General features: G+C 48.6%; 1 protein-coding gene across 1 annotated transcript in view; it reads left to right on the forward strand.

Moving 5' to 3' along the window:
* The first annotated feature begins 4,844 nt into the window (after window positions 1-4,844).
* The window catches only part of LOC120842125 (transcriptional repressor NF-X1), a 46,341-nt gene continuing 26,874 nt past the window's right edge, over window positions 4,845-24,311 (forward strand). Inside the window, exons 1-6 of the mRNA XM_040213149.2 lie at window positions 4,845-6,616; window positions 8,706-8,867; window positions 12,764-13,014; window positions 18,832-18,967; window positions 19,839-20,141; window positions 21,218-21,532. Of these exons, the coding sequence (XP_040069083.2) occupies window positions 5,323-6,616; window positions 8,706-8,867; window positions 12,764-13,014; window positions 18,832-18,967; window positions 19,839-20,141; window positions 21,218-21,532 (2,461 nt within the window). The 5' untranslated portion in view covers window positions 4,845-5,322. The remainder of the gene's footprint in view (window positions 6,617-8,705; window positions 8,868-12,763; window positions 13,015-18,831; window positions 18,968-19,838; window positions 20,142-21,217; window positions 21,533-24,311) is intronic.

A 24,311-nucleotide genomic window follows, 5' to 3' on the forward strand; every position in this document is an offset into this window, starting at 1 on the left:
CTATGGAGGCTACCTACAAATAGGGGTGTCGCGAACTTCTGTCGAACCGGATTCTTAGGTCGAACTTTCGGGGTTCGACTGGATCGAACCGGTTCGACGAACCTTCGGACTTTTCCGACTTTTCACCAGATTCGACCGGTTCGACCAAGGAGGTTAGAAGTACTAGGAGGGGGCACGTTGCAATATTGGTGAAGCCTAGTCATAAAAAGTTTAAACGATTTTGTGCCCAGCGTGACCGCAGATCTCTCTGGCGATTGGTGCGCGTGACATGTCACGTGTGAGACGGATGGTTGATTGTAGAAGGACTCCTTGCAGGCTTGCGCGCGCTCCGTCCGGTAGGTTTTATCGGATCGAAGTCTAGACTGTGGTGCATTCTAGTACCCTATAGCAAGACGAAGGCTAACTAAGGTCACGTGATGTGGTCACGTTGACATGGTAAGTGAGGAGAGTAAGGAGGAAAATGAGAAAGAGGCGAGGCGTCAAGGGAGCATGGCTTGTGGAGGCTACGCGGCCGACGTCATGCCCTCTCCTACCCTTCTATTCGTTCTATTCTCCATGGGTTCGACTTTGTGGACACTGTGGCCAGACCTTGATACAAGCATGTCTAGGTTTGGAGAATTTTAGAGCGCAGCTCTTAGGCGCCCGTTCCCGGCTTGAGCGGCGTCGCCGTCGCCGTCGGCGTCGGCGTAACCGCGCGGTGCATTATGGGTAAATTTCCCCGCTAAATCTAGCGGAAAAATTTCCCCGCTAGATATAGCGGAAAAATTTCCCCACTAAATCTAGCGGAAAAAATTTCCCCGCTAAATCTAGCGGAAAAATTTCCCCGCTAAATCTAGCGGAAAATTTTCCCCGCTAAATCTAGCAGAAAACTTTCCCCGCTATATTTAGCGGAAAAAATTTCCCCGCTAAATCTAGCGGAAAAACTTCCCCGCTAAATCTAGCGAAAAACTTCCCCGCTAAATCTGGCGGAAAAATTTCCCTGCTAAATCTAGCCGAAAAATTTCCCCGCTAAATCTAGCAGAAAAACTTCCCCGCTAAATGTAGCGGAAAAATTCCCCCGCTAAATCTAGCGGAAAATTTTCCCCGCTAAATCTAGCGGAAAAATTTCCCCACTAAATGTAGCGGAAAAATTTCCCCGCTATATCTAGCTAAAAACTTCCCCGCTAGATCTAGCGGAAAAATTGCCCGCTAAATCTAGCAGAAAAATTTCCCGGCTAAATCTAGCGGAAAAACTTCCCCGCTAAATCTAGCGGAAAAATTTCCCCGCTAGATCTAGCGGAAAAATTTACCCGCTAAATCTAGCGGAAAAAATTTCCCCGCTAAACCTAGTGGAAATTTTTCCCCGCTAAATCTAGCAGGGAAATATTGGTCACGTGACCTGGGGGGTCACGTGACTCCCCCTCCACGTGGGCTCCCTCCCTGAGGTCACGTGACCCCAACAAGGTCACGTGCCCTCGGGAGGGGGGGGGGTCATTTGTGACCCTTTCCCTTATGTCACGTGACCCCCGAGAAACCGTGGCCCTCATTACACTTCCCTCCTCCTCCTCAAGAGCTGCGCTCCGATTCGGCGTTACTGGGAGTGGTAAACAGCTTTCACTTTTTAGAGCGCAGCTCTTAGGGGCCCGTTCCCGGCTTGAGCGGCGTCGGCGTCGCCGTCGGCGTCGGCGTAACCAAGGTCACGCGACCCCCAAGGTCATCCCAAGGTCACGTGACCCCCAAAGGTCACCCCAAAGTCACGTGACCCCCAGAGGTCACGTGACCCCCAAGGTCGCCCCAAAGGTCACGTGACCCCCAAGGTCACCCTAAGGTCACGACGTGACCCCCGAGGTCACGTGACCCCCCGGAGGTCACGTGACACCCCCCTCGAGGTCACGTGACCACCCCCAGGGTCACGTGACCACCCCCCAGGGTCACGTGACCACCCCGCCAAGGTCACGTGACCTCCCCGATGACGTCACCGGCATCCGCATCGTCATCGTCATCATCACTGATGACGTCATCAGTGGTCACTGATGACCTCACCGGCATCCGCATCGCCATCGTCATCATCACTGATGACGTCATCAGTGACATCACTGATGACGTCACCGACATCCGCATCGCCATCGTCATCATCGCTGATGACGTCATCGGAGTCCGCATCGTCATCGTCACTGATGACGTCATCAGTGACGTCACTGATGATATCATCGGCATCGTCACGTGACCTCCAAAGGTCACGTGACCCCCAAGGTCACGTGACCCCTCCAGGTCACTTCACCCCCCCCCCCCAGTACCCCTCCCCCTTACTCCTCAAGAGCTGCGCTCTAATTCGGTGTTACAGGGAGTTTAAACGGCTTCCACTTTTTTTTTTGTATGCAATGGGTTATTTTATTTTATGAACAGTTGCAATTAGAAGAAATAAATTCTTATCGCTGAAGAAGTTAAGAACTTAATTTTTTGTACTGAATTAACTGAAAGAACCAATCAGCGCTGCCCCTCATTCATCTCTTAGCCATCACCATCCAATCCGAAGCCAACTGGTCTGCCTGTCGCGCATGCGCACACGGGTCGAACCTTAATACAAGGTTCGCCGAAATTTTCACTAAAAGTTCGAAAAAGTCGAACCTGGTCGAACTCGAACCGCGGCCGGTTCGCGACACCCCTACCTACAAAAGTCTAGGGAGGCTCAAGTGAGGGTAAGTGCAACTGCTAGATCGGCGATCACGGGACATGGACGCCATTTAATTGCTAAATTTTGCTGGGAGTCTATGGGGCAAAGGGTCGTTTTCTTTCCTAACTCGGGTCATAAAAGCCCATTAAGGTGCTTGAATAATTTACACAAGGTATAAATGATTACTTTTCTATAGCCACCAGTTTTGTTGCGATAGGTTAAGTATTTTTTTAACGCAATAAATGGTAAATTCCGCCATCTTGGACGTTGCTGCTTGTCTGGCAACTTTGCTTTCTCCGCTCGACGTTTGCAATTCTCGGAGCGAGAAGGAATCGAGAGAGGCTGCCCCAAGGCGCTCGTTGCTTGCAATGGGAGGCGAGAGGAGGAAAGGCACATGGAGCAACAGAGTAGCAACAGAGCGGGCGCCTGCTCTCGTGCAGGCAACACTGGCGCATATCCTTTCTCGAATCCTCTCCACCTCTCCCTCATGCGCCGCCATTAAATTGCAAACGCTTTCCAGGTTTTGAGTTGCGCCCACCCTCACTACTAAGGGTGTCGCGAACTTTGGTCGAACCAGATTTTTTGGTCGAACTTTCGGGGTTCGACGAACCTTCGAACTTTTCACCAGATTCGACCGGTTCGACTTTGTGGACAGTGTGGCCAGACCTTGATACAAGCATGTCAGGGTTTGGAGAATTTCTTTTTTTATGCAAAAAGTTATTTTATTGTGTGAACAGCTGCAATTAAAAGAAACTAATTCAATTCACTGAAGAAGTTAATAACTTAAATTTTAGTACTGTATTGACTGAAATAGCCGATCAGCGCTGCACTTAATTCATCTCTTGGCCATTACCATCCAATCCAAAGCCAACTGGCCAGCCTGTCGCGCATGCGCACACGAGTCGAACCTCAATACAAGGTTCGACGAACTTTCCACTTAAAGGTCGAAAAAGTCGAACCTGGTCGAACTCGAACCGCGGCCGGTTCGCGACACCCCTACTCACTACAGCCCCCCTACAAAGGTCTATAGACACCAGCGCCACTTGAACCTCTATACAAAACTTGAAAGTATAAAACAGAGAGGACGAGGACGAGAACAGGACATCTTTCAATTGTAACTGAACCTCTAGCGTACATTATAATAACTATTGGGGAGGAGGACAGACCGTGACGCCCCAAGCGGTTAACTTAACAACTACATGGATGGGGACAACAAATACAATGACTCGGCGCTCGGCCGACATAACCGAACGCGGCGTCAGCGTTCGTCTGGAGTTCGTGCTCTCCGGCGAGGGGGAGGAGGTTTTTTTTTTTGTTTTTTTTTTTCCACTATGGGCTGCATGAACAATGCAGCATGCACGATCCCAGCTCAGCACAAAAGCCGAAGTGGGTCAAGCTCGCATTCTCTGAGGATAGATCCGGCACTTAACGTTGCTTCGTCGATTGTTAGTATTTTTTACATTAAACTGTGCCCCGTGCTCTAGTGTAGAAGATGATATGGCTATGCCCATAAGGCCTGTCGGCATGTGCACAGGCCTTGTGTTGAGTAAACACCGAGCGTGGGGAAAACAAACGGGTCAGAGCGCCCCCTATAGTTCGATCTCCTGCCCAATATGGTCGTCACTTCTGGGTTTGCGCTGGAAGGTGTTCGCAAAAAATGCGTGACTGTCATACATTCTTTTTTTGCCTCACCTATATTTTTTTCGCATATTACAAGTTGAAATGCTTTATTATTTTTTCGTCCATATGGAACCCATTTGACTCAGAACGAAAGGAAACGAGGAACGTCTGATTTTTTTTTTTTTTTATTTGGAGTGTCCTAATATTGGTCTTTGCGCCTTCAAAAAGTCTTGGGAAAATTTATTTGTTGCTCTAGACTCCATTTCTTTTGCTCTATCAGAAAACATGCGAAGAATCTAACAGGGTTATTTTCAGCAGTAACATGCCCAAGCCTGCACACCGGTAGGCGGTGACGCGCGCTTCGCTTGCCCTCCTGTCGAATCGAAACTACGCCCGGTTATCAAACCAAAGTATTTCACCATTTCGGTCATTGGCCTAGTGAGACAGAAAAAGGACGCACTCACAGTTTGCTATCAACGCCGTTTATGTATATAATGATCCAAACATGGCGTGTTTTGTGCACGTGACGTATTTTAGCCAATAGAAGGGGATTAGCCAGCCATTGAGATTTGTGGTTACCTTACGCCTTCTCCCAAATGTGTACTCTGTCGTGCATTTACCCGTCGGAATGTGATTTTCTGGCGTGTTTCGTCAGATTTGGCCGTCAAATCGTTCTGAGTTTCGCATGAATATTGCACTGCCATTTGGAAATATCAGCATCGAATATTAGCTGTATCATCCTCAGTACTGGGTCAGGGTGCCTGTGCCGTATCTTGTCCAGAAGAAAGATCTCTGCTGTGCTGTCAGTATGGAAACTGCGTTTTCCTGTTCGCCGTGTTCTGCCAGGTTAGCAAGGGAAGAACTGACCAAGAACTGACTCTGCCTTTCACGCTCATTTCTCATACTACGACACGCGACTAGAGTCTACTCCCATAGTGCTCGCGTGAGTAACTTAAAAAAAGGGGAAGTCCGTTTTCGTCCCCGTATCGACGACGGTGTGCTGGTTCCTTTTTCGGCTCGATTTCGTACAGTGATCGAGACCCTTTTCGATGGAAAACCGCGGCTTTCCCGACGCACCCGGTGCTTGTGGAGGCGACGGCTACGCTAGGGAGTGCAACGGGAACTTTCCGCCCCACTCATCTCTGTCGCCCCTCGCCGAATACACCGGCGTCTACCACTTCGAGCCCGGCCTGAACCGTCCGGCGAGTGCCGCGTCAGCGTGGAGAGATTCGAACCCACAGGGTTATGTGGACTACGGCAACGACTTCTATGCTCGCAGGCGGGGCTTCTCAAATTTCTCCGCTTCTCCAAACGCCGACGGTAGACATCCCCAGGACGGCGGGATGACCGCAAAGAAGGTCGCCGTTCCGCAGGAGAGGAACAGGAGGAAAGGAGAGCCATTCCGTTACGACCGTCGGTTCTCCAATCGAACCCGGACCGCGGTGCACGAACCGCAGCCTCCGCGGGAGGAGCACGGCTGGATAGACATGCCGGACCAGGTTGGCGTCGAGCAGTTCCAGCCTCACGGCCAGTCGACGAGAAGCTGGGAGGACTCGGCAGTATATTGGGGCCCCACCGTCGGCGCAGCGCCTCACGCGAAGGGCAGGGGCCGGAACCGAAAACAGGATCACGACCGAAGACGAGTGCCCAAGGTGGCCGACCGCGGCGAACCTAGCGAGAGCGGGGCTCCAGAAGCGGACGGTGGCCCCTGCCTTCTTGAGACCTTCTTTGGCATTAAACCTTCCGGGCATAGTGACAGCAACACTCTATCAAACCCTCAAGGAGTTGCAAATGGTCGAGACAAGGAGCCCGTCACCGACACCGAGGCTTCTCCCACAGTTCGCAAGGAAAAGCCGGTTCGTTCAGCGAAACGGGGACGGTCGCAGCCACGCCGTCAAGGAGAGTGGAGGGAGAGGCCGCCGGCAGAGCATGCCAGGGACATGGCAGACGACGCGGGGACTGTAGCAGACGATGGGGCACCATCGAGGCAGAGGGTGCAGAGCACTGAAGGGCAGGGAAGGAAGGAACCGAGGCAGTTCCGAGAATACGGTGGCAGGGAAGGCCGTAATGGGTGGGGACAGGATTCCGTGAGAGGCGGCCGGAGAGACTCGTCGGGTAGGACGTATGACAAAAGGTCCGACAGAGATAGGTGCAATACTCGGGACTGGAGGAACGACTCCTCTTCCGGTGGATTTGGACGGGAGGACGATCGCAGAGCCCAGTGGGGTGGTCGCGAAAAGTCTTCGAGGGCAAGCGAGTCCCCTTCTTCGTCGAGTAAACGATCGCCTCCGGCCAACAAGAGCTACCCCCAAGTCAACCGCAGGGACGATGCTCCCCAGAAGGGTAAGCCAAGCTTGTTACGCCTTCACCAATACACCAACTGAACTCTGACGTCGCGCCACCCTGGTGGTGCTGCTGTCCATATTATGCATGCGCAGACGCTTCACCTTGTGGGAATCTGGCTTCGGAGTATGTGCAGTGTCTACACTTGGTGTGGGCAAACACGGGCTTGTTTCTAAGCAGTGTGTTGGTGTATAGCAAAGTTGTCCACTCTTCCTCGGTTTGTATGCTTGAAGAACTAGATTCGGCATCAACATTTTTGCGGTACCTTGTCATAGTATCCCAAAGCTGCAGCCCTGCATTGCTGCTCGAGCACGTGGGTTTGTTTAGCGTCTTACCTGCCTTGTGCTCGAGCAAGTAGCTTCACAGAGCAGGGAAAAGTTCGCTGACCTGACAACATGGCGCAAAAATGTTTATGCCGACTAGAGCACCGCCGTCAACATTAGTGCAGATTATGCAGTGCATTCTGAGAACCTTTACACTTCACGTACCGAAATTTGCTCAGGGCAAGAACTTCACACCGGCTTGCGGGAACAGCTGCAATAAAAACCACTTGGCACAAAACATGCATTGTCACTGTCAACGTAAGCTGTGAATTATGCTCTGTCACGCTCGAGAGCATAACTGTTGACAAGGTTGGTTTACGACAGCTGTCCATCGAAACTTGATCCTTACGAGCCTTCAACACTTTTCAGAATACTAATCCATTGGATACTTAGTCTTTCTTTGTTCTCTTACCCACAAAACTTAATTTAGAATCGACAATTTCCACGAAAGAAGAATGCCAGCCTGTTTGCTTGCTGGCGAACAGGCTGTCTCTTGCCTCCTCGATCCAACTTGATCATAGAGGGCCACCATTTTGAAACTGTTGACGTGGCTCGACGTGATTTCGAAACAAAGTTTGAGCATACTTTAGGAGCATTTGGCAGCTCTACTCGGGACTCGTTTCACCTCAAGTCTGAGCGTAGCCAACACTGAGCCGAGGGGATCGATTGAAGAGAGCTGAACATGCCACATCACGGTATTTGTTGTCTCACTGCGCACCTGCTGTAATCTGCTGAACCAGTCAAGCACAGTAAATATGCCGTGACCTTGAGCTTTTAAAATGTGTGTTCATGTTTGTATGTCTTCTGTTGGCAATTTTCGTTGCATGCTTTTTACGTTCCTCACGCTTTGTCTTTAGACGGCCAGGTGCTGTGAGAATCAGATTCGCTATAGAAAGCTGGCGAGCAAACCTGCCATGACAGCTTTCTGTTCTAGCCGCTAGGTGCCGTCGATTTCGCAGAAGTCGCCCTGACAGCTACACTAACCCTTAGCCACTCACTCACCATAACCCTCACAGCCACACTCACCTTCAGCCCTTCACTCACCCTCGCTGACCCTCACGCCCCTCACACCCTACATGCACTCACCGCCCTCACGGACCTCACGCACTCATACCCCTCACGCACTCATGACCCTCACCGCCTTCATGGCCCTCGCACACTCGTACCCCTCACACACTCATGGCCCTCACACCCCTCATGCACTCACCGCCCTCACAGACCTCACACACTCGCGGTCCTCAATGCCCTCACGGCCCTCACAGCCCTAACAGCCCTCACACCCATCACGACCTCACGCTCCTCACTCACCCTCACACATAAATTTTCTTGTTTCAGAAACTCACTCACCCCCTCCTCACCTGTGAAGATGAGGGTGAGTGAGGGCCCTCATGGGTGAGGTTTGCCGTGGTATGGTCACATATGGGATGATAATGGCTGGGAGGATGATAACGGGTAGGAATGGTTGGGTGGATGCTAACGGCTGAAGCGATGGTAACGACTGTTATTGAAGGACTGAAGGTAGGTAGCTTGTGCTGGGGGTGGGACAACTGAGACTCATCCTTGCTCTTCTAATCCTGTCAGTGACTATAGCCTTTGACTTTTTCTTTGTTGCGGTGAAATGAAGTGTAGGAGTGATTGGCCATTTTTTCCAAAGTTGAAGCGGCCAAAACAGGGTTGAAACTTCCCAATCGAGGTGTTGAGGGATTGCTCGCAGTGCGGCTTCGTTTTCGGGGCTGCGTTCCAGACTGGCTGTCCTCCCCTCGCAGATCGGCTGACGGAGCAGCTGCTGTCTGGCGAATATGAGTGCCTGGTGTGCTGCGAGCGGGTGCGGGGCTCGGAGCACACCTGGAATTGCGCCAGCTGCTTCCACATCTTCCACCTGCACTGCGTGCGCAAGTGGGCACTGTCCCCGGCCGCCCTCGTCAAAGGTGGGCCCTCCTGGAGCGCATTTCCGACCAGTGTGTTAACTGTTTTTAGTGTTTGAGAATTTATGACCCCCAACTGCTTAATTATTGTCTTCAAAATCAAACTTGTTTCCTCAAAATCAAATTTCTAGCCACAAACCGAATGGGAGCAAAGTTTAAACAAATACAGTTCTGCCATCTGTTGGCACAGCCACAAACTAAGCCATGGGTAGGCCTGGTTCGTCCAAAACAGTTGAGTGCTTGAACTGGGGAAAGCAGACGAGCTAGGCTTGTCCACCACCTTCAAGTGTTGACTTTTAAACCAGTCGCTCAATATTGATAAAATTTAAAGGGCCTGTTTATCTCGTCGCCTTAATGCACCGTATGACGTTTCATCTCCGTGGGACAATGTGCCGATAAGCTACATGGGGAGGTATACAGCTGTTGATACAGTTTGCCTCACTTAGTGAGGATATCTATCATATAAAATTGCTGCAAAATATTGAGCATTTCTAAACCAGCCGTAACTAGAACAAATGGAGGGTGTGGCTATTTATTGTTTGCCCTGAAATCTGCACTTTTTCTGTGCAAAATGACAATTTGAAAAGCATTCCACATAACGGGCCTTTTCTTCTCATCAAAACCCTACTTTTTGGCAATAAGAACTTAATTTAAATAGAAAAATAAATATCTAGCCCCCTTCTTCATTAAATTTTGCTTCAGAAACATCCACAGTGAAGAATAAATTCTGCAATTCATTGAAATGATAGGTTTCTTGAAACAAAAGTTGCTGCAAAAAATGAAACCCAGAAAAATCTATTTAAAGTTTCCACACCACTACATTTGGTTTTATTGGTGGTGGTGGCAACCAAAAAGGCAGCAAGAGCATAGGCAGTGCCTTCTGCTTACACCCAATCTCCTGCATGGCCTTGCCGAGTGAGTCTTGGCTTAAAACGCCTTCTTCGAGTGTCATTTTGTTGGCGACATCTGGATATTGATTATGAAGCAAGTAAGGAATTGGATATGCTCGCAGTACACGAACCAGTGTCAGCAATAATGGGCGGGGCAAGCATCGTCGAAATACAAAGCAGGCAAACCACGTGAAAGCTTTACTTCAAAGTGGACGCCAAAATTGCGCTTTCTTAAGACACAAACTGTTGGGCTCCTTGCAAATTTGTGAGGGATGTGTGAGTCTAGGATAGGTAAAACTAGTACTACAAGGTTTTTTATGCGTTGCCAAATTTGCAAGCACTCTAATGTTGGGAGCATATTTTTCCATCTAGGATGTGTTGCTTATTAAACATGACGGGAGCGAAAGGCAGATAAGGACACGAAGAAGAGTGATGCTTCTATAGTCTGTTGACAGTTAAGAAAAGCAGGGAAACCTCCTCTCACAGAGCCCTTTACTCTTTCCACTTGAGCAGGGCTAGCACTGGAGAGGAGGCGGTAAGGGACTCGCCCCCTTACCTCGCCCCAGTGTTCGCTTTGCTAGGGAGGGAAAAGTGAAGGGCTTTGCGAGAAAAGCCTTTTCTGGTTTTTTGACCCTCAACAGACTATAACAATACATACTGTCTTTAGGTTGACATCAGTGTTTTCATAAGCCTTATAGATTGTTGAGAACCGAAGGAGCAAGACAGTTCAATTTTTATTTGAGATGATCCTGTCATTTAAAAAAACCCAGAACTTGTTTCTAAAAATTAAGGGTCGCAGTAAAGATGCAGATGCAGCTGCAACTGAACCTCTTTGATACGTTTTTCAGGGGATCGATGCAAATAAATACTGATAAGAGAAAATTGTAACAACTGACAGCTCTATAGTCTCGTCTCTTTCGTGTACTTGTCTGCCCTCAAACTATTTGTTTCATATGCTTCACCAACCATGCCACCTTAATAATATGGGAGAATTTTATTGTTACTAAAGCTAACCTTGATTGAGCCTTCAAAAGTAAAGCGTGCCATGGTCGAAAAGATCTGTTCAGCTGCCAAACACCTGTGTCGTGAGCTTCACCAATCACGCAATGCAAATATAAAATAAATAAAAAAATAAAGAGTAAAAAGATAATGGAAGAGGTAGGACGGAGGATTCTGATGATGAATTCCACTGGTCGTTTTGAAGCGCACAGAGATCAGGGCCCGTTTGCTCGAAGCGCTAACCGCGGCTAAAGTTAGCCGCAGTACCTAGGAGAGGGATTTTGATATCACATGACTGGCTCGGTTGGGATGCGGGGAAACATGGCGGTGCCCAGTGAGTGAGCGCCGGTCGCTTTGGAACTAATATGTCGTTGTAGCTGCAATATCGGGCGCGTTAGTCAGCAACGAATAATGCAGGAGGCTTTCGCTTTGCCTTACCTCACTTAAACCGCAAAGCATGGGCAGTGACATCGCCGCATTTTTTAGATAGTGTTTCGATTCTGGGCATTCCTGAGCCTAAATGAACGCGAGAATTGTCGGCATGGCAACGTCTTTGTAAAGCGGATTGTTGATAGCACACAAAAGCAGACAGCGTCCCGGCAGACTTTTTTCTAAATTATCCAAGCATCGCGAGGAGAACGCTGGAAGTGTAATTCCACGGTTCACGCGCTGACCTTCCTCTTATAAAAAATTTGAAGTAAAAAATCCTAATAAGGCTTTAACGAACGCGTGTGCAAGGCAAAATTCGTTTTATACTTTTTGCTTTAGAACGGTTACTACTGCAGATGCCAGCACGTGTGACGCGTGCAACTACAGTCGTAGCATGCACCTCGGTGCTTGGATAATTCAGAAAAAAGGTATGTTGGGACGCCGTCTGCTTTTGTGTGCTATCAACAATCCGCTTTCCAAAGACGTTGCTATGCCGACAATTATCGCGTTCATTTAGGCTTAGGAGTGCCCAGAATCGAAACACTATCTAAAAAATGCGGCGATGTCATAGCCCATGCTTTGCGGTTTAAGTGAGGTAAGGCAAAGCGAAAGCCTCCGGCATTATTTGTTGCTGACTAACGCGCCCGATATTGCAGCTACAACGACATATAAGTTCCAAAGCGAGCGGCGCTCACTCACTGGGGCACCGCCATGTTTCCCCGCATCCCTACCGAGCCAGTCACGTGATCTCAAAATCCCTCTCCTAGTTACTGCAACTAACTTTAGCCGCGGTTAGTGGTTTGAGCAAACGGGCCCAGTAGACCAGATCCGAGATGGAGCACGCAACCCGAAGGGAGTTGCTCCACCTCCAGATCCCCAGTGGAACATGACCCTTCTTCCGGGATCAGCGGATGCCTTCCCATCATTCACCTTCCCAAGAATCCCCTTCTTGCAATCCCAGATGTCGAAGCACATGTTTTCGCAATCGCGGTGCTGAAAACACATGTTCAACGCACGAGCGAAGTTAATCATGATATGAAAGATGCGTGTCGATAAGCGATGTGCATTAGTGTAGCCCACTTGCCCCTTCATCGGAATACTCGGGAACGGTGTTCAAGTATGTTACTATTTTCAGCCTCTTCTGCGGTGGTCTGAAAAGGCAGTCGAATTCATGCTGGAAATACAAGTAATCTTCGTTGTCGTGGAGGAGCTACTTGACGACCAAACTGTCATCAAGCAGAAGCAGCATTAAAGAGAGCGGCGCTTCGCGAGCTGCCATTACGAATTCTTCCGAGGTGAGATGCGAGATGCCCGGCGAGAAACGAAGTCACATGTACGCGCCGAGGGCTGGTCAGGCTGGCTTCCAGTTGAATCAGCCGAAATTGGCGGATTCACCAATTTCAGTGACATGGTGACTCTAAACAAGGCATCGCATGCCTTTGAGTTTGAGACTGGAGTTGGCATCCGCTGCATTCCCCATAAAACACAGTTCTGTACATGATGGTTTGATCAGTATATTGAAGGACAACTGCCAGCCTTTTATTCTTGCTAACGTCCCTCCACTCCCTTTGTTCCAACCAGAGGGCGGCTGGCGGTGCCCGGCTTGCCAGACGGCGGTGCGAGTGGTGCCGGACCGCTATGTGTGCTTCTGCGGCAAGCGGACGAACCCGGAGTGGGACCGGTATGGGGTGCCACACAGCTGCGGGGAGATGTGTGGCCGGCTGAGGGGCCAGGGCTGCACCCACCGCTGCACACTGCAGTGCCATCCAGGGCAGTGCCCGCCCTGTAGCGCCACCGTGCGCAGGGCCTGCCCCTGCGGGAAGCTCACCAGGGTTAGTAAACGCACTCCAGGATTTGCCCCAAAGCCGTGTTCTGAGCGTGGCATCACGACTAGGGCGCCTGCCCGAGACCACAATGTGCTGGCTCAAAATCTTCGCCGGAATTATGTCAGTGGCGTTCGTCTGCTTTTGCCTTAGGTCCGTCACATCTTTCTATGCGCGGAAACAGTGTTCTCCAGATAGCTCAAATCCTTTTGCGTTGTGGTCGACTGCACCAGCTGAAGTGGTCAGGAACGTAAAGGGGCATTGGCTGGTACACGATTTTCGTACACACCGGTCTTTATTCTGACTTCAGACGAGCCAGCACTCGAGAAGTTGGTTTGTCAGCAGGCATAATCGGAGGCTCTGAAGAGGAAAAAAAAACTAAGTAAGCTTGGGTTTAAGCATCGCAAATACTTCTCCGACCATGTTTCTTGAGTTCTGTTCTCTACTGAGCCGTCCACTTTTTCGAAAGGGTCATCGCTGGCGTTGATAAAACGCCAGCGATGACCCTAACGAAAAATCGCTTTTGTGTGTGCAAATAGGGAAAATAGCGGAAATATCCTCCGGCACAGGGCACTGCTTTAGGCAAAGCTTGCAATGCTCAGAGTCTTGTTGCCTCCTTTTTCACGTACACTCACTTTGCTTGGTTTTTGTTCACACTTGCACAGCCTCGCAAGATGCTTCTAGCAATACATACTGTCTTTATGCTCGACATCAGTGTTTTCATACATTTTGGTGGTAGTTAAGAGCATCAGACTTTCCAGCATTTCTTTCACATGAGCCTTTCGTCTGGAGGACTGCACAGATGCAAATATAATATTCAAACTCCAGCTTAATATTAAAGATTATGGATCACGGTTAAGACGCAGATACAGCTGGATGTTTCCAAGTCAGATCGTGCAATAACTGTCTGGGTCATATTTTTATATTTCTGTAATAAATATATGTGAAAGCCATGTTCTTGGGAGCAGCATTCAGCGATATGTGAACGCTGTAGCAAATTTTTTTTCAGACATATACCGTAAAATACTGGGCAAGCGCCCACTCAAAATTTAGAGATAATCGCAAAAAGAGGGGGAATGGGCGCTCGTCCGGTCATCAATTTTAGATATAAATGTACTGTGCATATTTTCTCAGATCTTAGAAATTTGGATATGGGCAAATGTGGGATGGGTGGATACGCGGTATTTTACGGTAATGTTTAGTAGCTTAAGGCATGGACATTGCCGAGATTTCACTATGCTAATTTGCACAGCTGCCAATGTCATACCAAAGCAGGCACGTAGTTAAAACTCTTTTTCATTTATTTTATAGACAATTTACAATATGCACACCAAATATTAAAAATCACAATTATATATTTTTATGCAAAAAAAAAAAAGAAAGAAAAAATATGAAACCCATAAAAAAATGTTTAGAGACACATTCACAAATCACCCAGCAAAGAACTTTCTATAAAACATTGTGAAATCAAAATGTATGTCTTGAAATGCAGCTTACTATTATATAAAGAATATTTGTTTATTCATTATTGTAGTTATGTTATTTTTTGTGAAACGTAGGTCATTTCTCTGAAAGTAACAAAATTGCACAACAATATTTTTAAAAAGTATATTTTTTGTTTGTTTTAAACTCTCCTTAACTTCTTGCAGTACCTTGAGCTAACTTGTGATGGCAAAATATTGAGTAGCATATTACCTCCAATTGAGAAAAGCGACCACAAACCTTCGCTCAAATTGAGCTACTAGCTTGTCTTCATTGTAGGGGCTTCGCTGCACTGTGTCGGCTCCAAAGAGATAGGCTCTAGAACCAACAGAGTGTACACAACGGTGCTGCTCTATTGCAGAGTGCAGAAGGACATCATACCTTAAAATCATGGGACTAGGAGGGGCAAAAACACAGAAAACACAACACAAAATCTCCAGAACAGCCGAGTTTATTCAACCACACCAAAACAAGGAAAGATAAAAAAAACAAAAAACAGAACATGACGTCGCAAAGATTTCACCAGATGGGGCTTGACAGGCTAAATTCGTGCAACACTAGACACTCTTCCGACAACAAGCATTTGTTGCGAAGCACCCGAAAAGATAATCACACAAGCTATAATGTGGAGCTCCAGGCCTGCTTTTGAACATTTTAAAGTTTTTTGTTTTGTTTTTCTAAATATAAAAGTAAACTTTGAGGCTCTGTTATGTTTTAGAAAGACCACTCACAAAACATAATGCACATTCAGGGGTGGAAGCGCTGCCCGAATTGCGCCACCCTGCGCCAATTCACTTCCCTGCGCCAGCCTGCTCCAAAACGCCAATTTCAACTTTTTTTTTTTTTTATTGTTTTCTTTAAATTTAGTGGAAAACGGTTGGCCACGGGCCACCATGAGGTGGGTACTTTTGCTTAGGTGTCACTGCGGGTGACTCGTACCAACTCGACTGGGGCTCCGAACCATGTCTAACCTCAGGGCGATTCGTCGATTTTAGTTCATCGAGAGTGCGATGTCGTTTTTTACTACAAAGAGTTTATATACGAACACATCGGTTTGGTTTCGGGCATAGTTGGTTGGCGCGGTTGGAGCGCGCATGCAGTTGCCCGTGGTCCCGATTTGCCGTGATCGTGGGAGTTGGTGCCTCGGCACCGGTGGGCTACCTTGGCCATTAACATGAGCAGAAGTGGTCTTTACTAGCTTTACCTGTCATTTGGTAGCGTACCATATTTGGACGCTTAGCCGTGAAGAATCGCGAGCACAGGCACATGGGTTCTCGAGCTCAATTTGTCTTGTCAAAACGAAACCAAAACCATCATTGTGTGCGCGAATGTGCACGCTGTCGTGTGTTGTCTACCGCCGTCAAACCACTGGCGAAAACAATACCCGCGATCTTAAGCGAGTTGGTTAATTGGCAGTGCTACACACTTTTTTGCTTCTTTCCTTTGGCGTGGAGGAGTGGGGGTTACATCAGAAATGCCGTAGAACACTCCCGCGCTGCCGATTCCTGTCAAGAACGCACCTTAACTTGCTATAGCCACTCTACTCGTATAAGTTTCTGGATTGGGGGGGGGGGGGGGGGGGGTTGGGTTTGGGGTTGGGGTTGGGGTTGGGGTTGGGGTTGGGTAGAGAGAAGTTGGTGGGCTTCTTGTCACGTAAGAAGGCAGCCTGCCCCGCAGGGATCAGCGCCTGATCAGCTACATCTCATTTTCAGTCTCGTTCAAACTGTCTTCTCTTAAAGCACTTCTACTGAGTGCACAAGAACTCATAAGCAAGGGTGAGGCAGTTAAGGACATGGACAAGGTGGGTAGTGGACACCTCCTGCTAAGAGATGTGAACTCTAAACTGCCCAAAGTACTCGAGCGCATAAAAGAAATTGACTCTGCTCTTCAAACTGTGAAAAAAAAAGGTGAACTTCAGTTGTTTCTAAATTACACAGATTCAGCTTAGTCACAACCATTTTTTTTTGAACATGGAGCCTGTGGGCTCTTCTAGTCAGTGTTTATGCTGTATATGTATTAGTGGCTGTGATATTTTTAAGACAATATATTTTTCCATCCAAAGTAATTAGATATAGCTTAGTATGTTAACTTGGGTGTAGGGATTACTGTATTTTATGAACAGGGATTAAGAACATTTGTATTTCATGAAAACAGGTCAGCAAGGACTGCTTTATTCTGAAACATGTTGTGGTACCTTAATTTTTTTTTTATGGAGACACGCAATGCACAGCATTTTATGGAGTACATAAGGTTGCGTTGCTCTTCTAGTCGATGCTTAAAGCTGCATATGTACGAGTGACCGTGGTAGTCTAAAGATATAAAATACACATTTTATTTTGCATCTGAATTTTTGTCAAATGTCAGTAGCCTTGTATTTTGTTACTAACTTGATATAGGGCTTTTTAAGTAGTGATTGAACATGTGTATTCTTTATTAAACAAAAGCTGTAGTCAGCGAAGGTAGTTTATCTGACACCTTGCAGTGGTTTCGTTTTCTGGATACATGTTTACAATTGGTCTATTGAGTAGACGTTTTGTACTGGCGTGGCTCAAGTTGTGCTTTTATTGTCGGGGCCTCCCATATAAAGTCTATCATGACTCTGCCTGCTGCCGGAATGGTTCTCAAAGCCTTTCCTTTGCATAAATTGCCAATATTCCATATTTCAATGCAATAGAAATAGAAAAATGTGTATGTATGTTGCTTGAAAATTATTCTGGGATGTGCATGCATATATTTTTGCTACATTTTCACATTTAGAAACAACAAATCACTTTTAGACATTTGTTTGACCTCCGTGACCTGCTCCAAAACCTACTTCTACGGCTACAAAACTAACTTTTGCTGCTCCCGAGCTGCTCTAAAGCGAGCCTTTTACTGCTCCAAAACTGCTCCAAATTGGGACTTTTGCTGCTCCCAGTCCTGATACAAAACGCTCTAGCCCGCTTCCACCCCTGCACATTTCTATAATACATAAACCGTTTTTCATCGGTATATCTTCGAACTATCATAGCCACTCCGTGCTATTTGACATAGTGCGTCGTCTGCTCGCACCCTACCAACTCCGTCACAGGAGGTTGCGTGCGAGGTGGCCCCACCAAAACATCTCGTTGCCAATAGTGTAATGTTCCTTCCAAGAACATGGCTTTCACAAATATTTATTACAGAAATACTATCAAACATATGACCCGGACATTCATTGTACAATCTTATGGGGAAACACCCAGCTACGGTTACAGTATAACCTCATGGTTCTACGTAACAACCAATAATGCTTTCGGGGCCTGTAGGTGCAGCAAGAAGCAACTCTTATGCAGAAATGTATTTCATGTGAACTTCTTGTGTCTATGGAGAACTACTATATTTATTCAGATTGATGGGAACACTAAATATTATGTAGAATAAGGGGCCTATCTGTATTTGTATTCGAGGAATGTCAACCCGTAAGAATGAGCAAAGAATTTTTGAAAAATGTTCCCCCTCCAAGCATGCCAGTGCAAAGCAGTGAAGTGTGACATGCACGCCGGTGTAAGACAGTGAAGCTAGAGCTTGTTGTGCAATGCATGATTGTGAATTCTAAACTACTCATGAAATGAAGGTAGCAAAACCAGGGAAACGGAGCACAACGAAAGACAATATGCACGTTGGAGAAAAAGATGGAAGGACAAACGGGTGATTGAAGAAGCTGGAATGTTTTGCAAGCCCACCTGGACAGAATTGCACAGTACGGAAAGCCGAAGACGGTCACGAAGAAGGGGGAGGAAGGTGGTTGAGAAAAAGGAAGCGGGAGGCGCACCGTGTCGTGTGGCAGTTTTTGGGCATAAGAACGGTGAAGGCAAGCTAACAAACGGGAAGTCAATAGTACAGATATTTCTATTGGGCATCGAACAGGACTGATGGTTGTAAACATAACATTGGGGAAAATAAGTAGGTTGAGAGCACATCACCGAGGTTCTACCGTACAAATAAAGTGCGTGTGCATTTGGACGCAGATGCAAAGTCTGTAAATTAGCGCTTAACTTGGGTTCACGAAGCTTGGAATGAAGAAATTGTTACCATACTACGTAGCTGGCATGGAAACATGATTGCCAGTTTTTGTATTTTTTCTTTCTGATAAACGACTTCGCAGCAAAACTACCGTCGTTGCGTCTCGTTAATATGAGCACCTCCGCTCCTCCCTCAAATTGCCCGTAAAAAACGAGACAGAAATGCACATATTGATCCAGTTCGTCCCTGAAAATGTGTTCTATATAGTGAGACACGACAGTACTATAGTATGTCGGAAGTTCTAGCATAGTCCCCCGACTTTTGCGAGGGAGTTCGTTATCACTGCGTCTGCCTTTCCAGCACGTGCGCTGCAGCCAGGAGCAAGAGGTCAGCTGTGGAAGTATCTGCGGGAAACTGCTCAACTGCGAGATGCACAAGTGCGAGTCGCCCTGTCACCCGGGTCCTTGCCAGCCCTGTGAACAGACCGTTCATCAGAGTAAGCGCCTCGCTTTACCTCGGAGTGCTCCGACGGGCTTTCTGCACTTCCGTAGTGTCACGCTCCTCGGCAGTCTCCCATCTAGAAGCATTAATTCTTGCTATGAAGCCCGGCTTGCATCTTCGACTTGCGCGTTTGTCGCTTCCTCAAATGTCCCTCAACTTCTGCCCCATGACATCGTAGAAGGTCCTGGAGGTGACGGAGTGGCGAAGGTAGATTTAGGAGGTGCCTGTTCCGCTGTAGGTTGCTTTGCAGCCAGACAGTCGACAAAAAACGGAGCAGACGCGAAACGGAACGCCGCTACGACAGTGACCCTTGCGTCTGCTCGCCTTGTTCTCTGGCGTTTCTACGACCGACTTCCAGGACTGCGACGTCGGACGACACCACATGGCGGCTCGTGCGACTAAAGTTGTTGCCGCTTTGCGTGACCACTTTCAACGCATGGGCGAGTTAGGACGCTGAATTCAGCAGTCGAAGGTGCGTCTGTTGGAGACTCGTATCCTTCTTGATTGAAGACGAGTTTCAGCCGCTGATGCAACGCTCGTGTCCAATCCGTGCCCCGCATTCGCCTTGTTAGGGTGATGCTGCACGTTCAGCTCTATGGTCTTGACAGAATGAATGATTGGGCAAGTTGGTAAGTGTTCATCTTGAAACAGCTCAACTAGACACGGATGAAGTGAGAGTCTGGGCGAAAGAAACGTTGACTAACAACTGACTCGTTGCATTTTTCAAAACCAGTCAGTTGTTAGTCGACCTTCGTTTCGTCCAGTCTCTCACTTTGTCCGTATCTAGTCGCACCATTTCGAGATTAATACGGCCTCCTTATCTTGATGAGGTTGCTCACCTGGCCCTCCTCCTGTTCCCTTTGCAGGGTGCTTCTGCGGCAAACGCAGCCAGGACGCCACATGCACGCAGGAGGCGGTCGCAGCCCGCGAGTTCTGCTGTGGCGACCCCTGCGGCCGGGCCCTCTCGTGCGGCCGCCATGCCTGCAAGGAGGAGTGCCACTTCGGGGGCTGTGGGCCCTGCCCCCTCTCACCCGCCTCCCTCACCCACTGCCCCTGTGGGAAGACCTTGCTGGCCGACGTGCCCGGCGTCGTGCCCCGAGAGTCGTGCGCCGATTCTGTGCCAACCTGCGGCGAGACGTGCGACAAGATGTTGCCCTGCGGACCCAAGGGTGAGGCCGCCGCTTCTCTCTCGCTTGCTGGCCGCACGGTCCAGAGCACGGTGTAAGATATATATGCCATGAAATCCCGTGAGGGCACCCTCCCCCAGAGATTGCCCATCCCGTCTTTCTGGCTAAATATCCCTAACATAAAGATTTCAAAACATCGCCCATCCCCCAATTCTCGTTGCACATCTTAGATAAGTGACTAGAGGTAGACTGTCGCAGGCCCGGTTTCCCATGCTTCTCTGTGGGAAGCACGCTTGTTTTAAAGCAGCAGCTTTATAGGGCCACCCAACCTCAGGAGCTGCGTAAGCACGAAATGTGTAGGTTGGTCGATGCACAACCGTGGAAGCCGAGTGCGTTGCTGACTGAGCTATGGACCCAGCATGCAGGAACGGGAGGAGCAGAAGCAGGTGGTATGAGAAAGTCAGTGGAAAGGAGAGGGATGGAAAGGGCAAGAAAGAGAGGGGCAGAAACAGGTGGTGTAGAAAGAGTGCGTGGAATGAGGAAGAGTGGAAAGAGCAGGAAAGTGCAGTTCCCCTCTCTTGATGACCCAGAAAATTCAGCGCAAAGGCTTTGTATCTGGGTGGTGCTGAAGGAAAGCGCGCGCAGCGTTGCAAAGAGACAATGGTGTGACGTAATCTTTCTGGGTGTGCCGCGTTACGTAGAACTCAACACTTGCGCCATGCATCTCGATTAGACACTGCTTCATTATTGACCTCAGCTTCATATTTTCACAGCGGCAAGAACAGTTTTATGAATGTGTTGAAGCAAAGAGATCTCTTGTGTGGTGTTGGAGCCAGCGATTACACAGGCCAGTGCAAATGCTCCGAGCAGAAAGCACAGGCGCCAAAATGCTATGGCAACAAAACATTTTTTTTTTTTACTTGCAGTTGCAGGCAAAAGGAATTCTGGGATCTGGCTGTATAAAACTAGCTGAGGCAGATGATGGAGGAGCAACTGCAGGGCTGGACTGCCCTCTCTCTCTCGTTCTTGCTCTTCTTAGTTACTCTTCACGTAGAACCTCTTGTGGGTTTTGCAACTGGCCTCTCTTTGGACTAACCGTGTCGCCCCTCCGGATGCAGACAACTGGCACCGGTGCGGCGTTCCCTGCCACGAGGGCCCGTGCCCCCCGTGCCCACGCTCGACGCAGGTGCGCTGCCGGTGTGGCGCCACCTGCCGGGAGGTGCCGTGCCCCGAGGTGGCGGCCATGGAGACACAGCTGTGCCAGCGGCGTTGCCAGAAGCGGCGTGGCTGCGGCCGTCACAAGTGCCTGGTGCCGTGCTGCGTTGACACGGAGCACCGCTGCCTGCTGACATGCGGCAAGCGACTCTCATGCAACTTGCACGTGTGTGAGGAGCCTTGCCACCGGGGAAACTGCCCCACCTGCTGGAACGTCAGTGAGTTCGCTTCCCACCGAGCTCTTTACCCGTCGGGGCTATTAAAGGGACAACGAGAATGCTTTTTTAATGCGGAATGTGTTTTACAAGTCGTTTTTAATTAGAAGATTGTCATGAATGACCAACACACTGGGAGCCTTAAACGACTTAAGATTATATATAATGCTTACAAAGGCCCAGATAAAATCATAAGAAGGACACTACAGCGGGGTTTGAGCCTGGGTCAGTGCGGTGGCATTTAGATACTACAGTCGAACCCGGATATATCGAATTAGGGTAAATTAAGCTTGAGTTAAATTTCCTGGTGTGTCTGCTAATACCGAAGGTAGCTGCAAACGGGAGCTTACCAAATAGAGCATCCAAAAGCTGCTAAATACAGTAGAGCGTAGTTGGCGGAGACTGCAAACACCTCCGCGCCTACACACGCGCCTGGATGGGACTTCCACACAGCATAAACGACAAAACACGGAAATAATAAAAAAAATGGAAGCAAAACAAAAAAGCGAGACGCATAAAAAAATCTTTTGATCTATCGAAAAATGTTAAGCAAGCAACAAAAAGAAAGCTCACTAAATTCAGGCAACAAAAGACGGAAGGAAAAAAAACAAAAAAACGGGCAAAGTGATAACGGCAAAAGAAAAACGTAAACAAAGAAAAAAAAAACTCACTAAATTCAGGCAGCAATGAAAGCAAGGCAAAAAAGCAAACAAGCAAGAAACCTGGCAAAGCAATTACAGCAAAAGGAAAAGGTAAACAAAGATAAGGCTTTCAAAGTGCGATTGCACAACCATTGTTGTCAACACACTTGACTTGTCGAAGACTTTTTTTTTTTTGCTTGTTTTATTTTGGGGCCAGGGAGTTGGCAGTGTTCAGGGAAAGGGCGCAGGCTACCTTTCCGACAGCGTGCTCTTCCTACTCTTTCATTGGGTATCTTCCAGCGCGTATGATGGCTTGGCAGTCTGCCAGACACGCAAGGCAAGCGATGTGCTCGCCACCAGCACAATCGGATTGTGTGAAAAGCAACAAGCAGCTGGGCCTCATTCGCTATATCGAGTGTCCCCACCATGGGAGTTCGATACAAAAAGACAACGCTCCTATACCGTATTTACTCGCATAATAAACACACTTTTTTCCCCGAAAAATTTACACATATTGGGGGGGGGGGGCATTCATTACGCGGGGTAAAATTTTTGCATTTATACACTTTGTGCAAATGTCATATTAGGAGCCAATTTCACACAGCAAGGTACTGTGGCACGTCCCCAGTGATGGAGGTGCAGGGGCGGACGCAGGTATTTCTTGAGGGGGGGGGGGTCAGGTGTTGGTCAGCGTATCGTATGTTTAAGACCCCCCCCCCCCCCCCCCTTTTCCCGTTTCTTGCCCTAATTTTTTACAAATGCAGAATTTAAGGGGGGGGTCAGGACATCGGGACCCCGCCTCTGAATCCGCCCTTGTGGAGGCGCACCCATGGCTGGTCGGGGCGCACCACAGTAACCATGCTTTACGAATTGCAAACCTTTTTAGGGCGCTTTCGGGGTGCCTTTTGCCAAAGGAAAAGCACCCTACGAAGCTCACTCAATGCGAAAAGCAACACGACCGTTCTTGGGATATATTGCTAGTATTCCGTGTGCACGCTCAGGCGTATCCGCGACTACGCGTATAAGAACTCGTCCGAAGTCCAATCCCCGACCGCGGAAGCCCGCTCGCATGGATCAAGTTTCGTTCACGTAGACAAGAACTCGCACAAAGTCCAACCGCCGACCCTCGAAGCCCGCTCGCACGGTTTAGGATCGTTCACGGAGAGGCTACCAGACACTCTCAGCCTACAGCGCAGCATGCGCCTCGCTGTGCCATTTTGTTACGGATTAAATAAATGCATTTAGCCGGAGTATGTGAAATTAGGCCTAACCACTTTCACGATTTCACTGTCCGAAAGCGGACCACAGACGATGGCTTGTTTGTTGACATCAATGCATCCGGTAGGCAAAGAATGTCCGGGCTCGGCAGTTCCTCGACCCAAGCTTCGTCGAGTGTGCGCAGCACTCGGTCATGGTTAATCACTTCCGTAACTACCGCAACTACGCACTCGCGGCCATTACAGGGGTGCGAGAGTGGCTTGGCTTGGCTTAACCGCTTGGCGGCAAAAGAAAAATGGCTTGGTGGCTTGCTAAATTGGATGCAATTCGAGACTCTCGGATCCGAAAATTGGAGGTGTGTTAATTACGGGAGGGAAAAAAAGTCAAAATGTTGATGCCTGTTGTGGGGAGTGCGTTTATTATACGAGTAAATATGGTACCATTACATGCGATTTTCAAGGGGATGTTTGGATTGTTTGATATAAACAATATTTTGAAATACCCAAGTGTGATACAACGAGCTTGAGTAAACTTAGAGCGGTACACCAGCGGCCAAAAATGGCACCCCCCCGGTTGCCGCCATCTTGCCTGTTTGCCACATCAGTGATCACGTGACGTTAAGATGGCTGCGCCCAGAGGTGGGCCAGATCAGATTGGCCAGATCACGGTCAGGAGATGGGCACTCTGGGGCTGCGTTCCAATCTTACTCGAATGGGTCCGCTGTTCCGGCGGGTCAAGTCACGTGACGAGACAGATACAGCAATGCTGGACGCGGGTAGGTTTTCGAACGCAACGGGTACCTTCACCCAAAAGTCACATAAAAGCTGCGTTCGATTTAGCTGCACCTCCTGCACCGGTGTAGGAAAGTGTAAGGCGGTGTACTTCCGGTCGCATCTCAATACACACACCGGAAGTAGACTGCC

Source organism: Ixodes scapularis, unplaced genomic scaffold (genome assembly GCF_016920785.2).
Source record: "Ixodes scapularis isolate PalLabHiFi unplaced genomic scaffold, ASM1692078v2 PGA_scaffold5__190_contigs__length_132052651, whole genome shotgun sequence".
NCBI lineage: Eukaryota > Metazoa > Arthropoda > Arachnida > Ixodida > Ixodidae > Ixodes > Ixodes scapularis.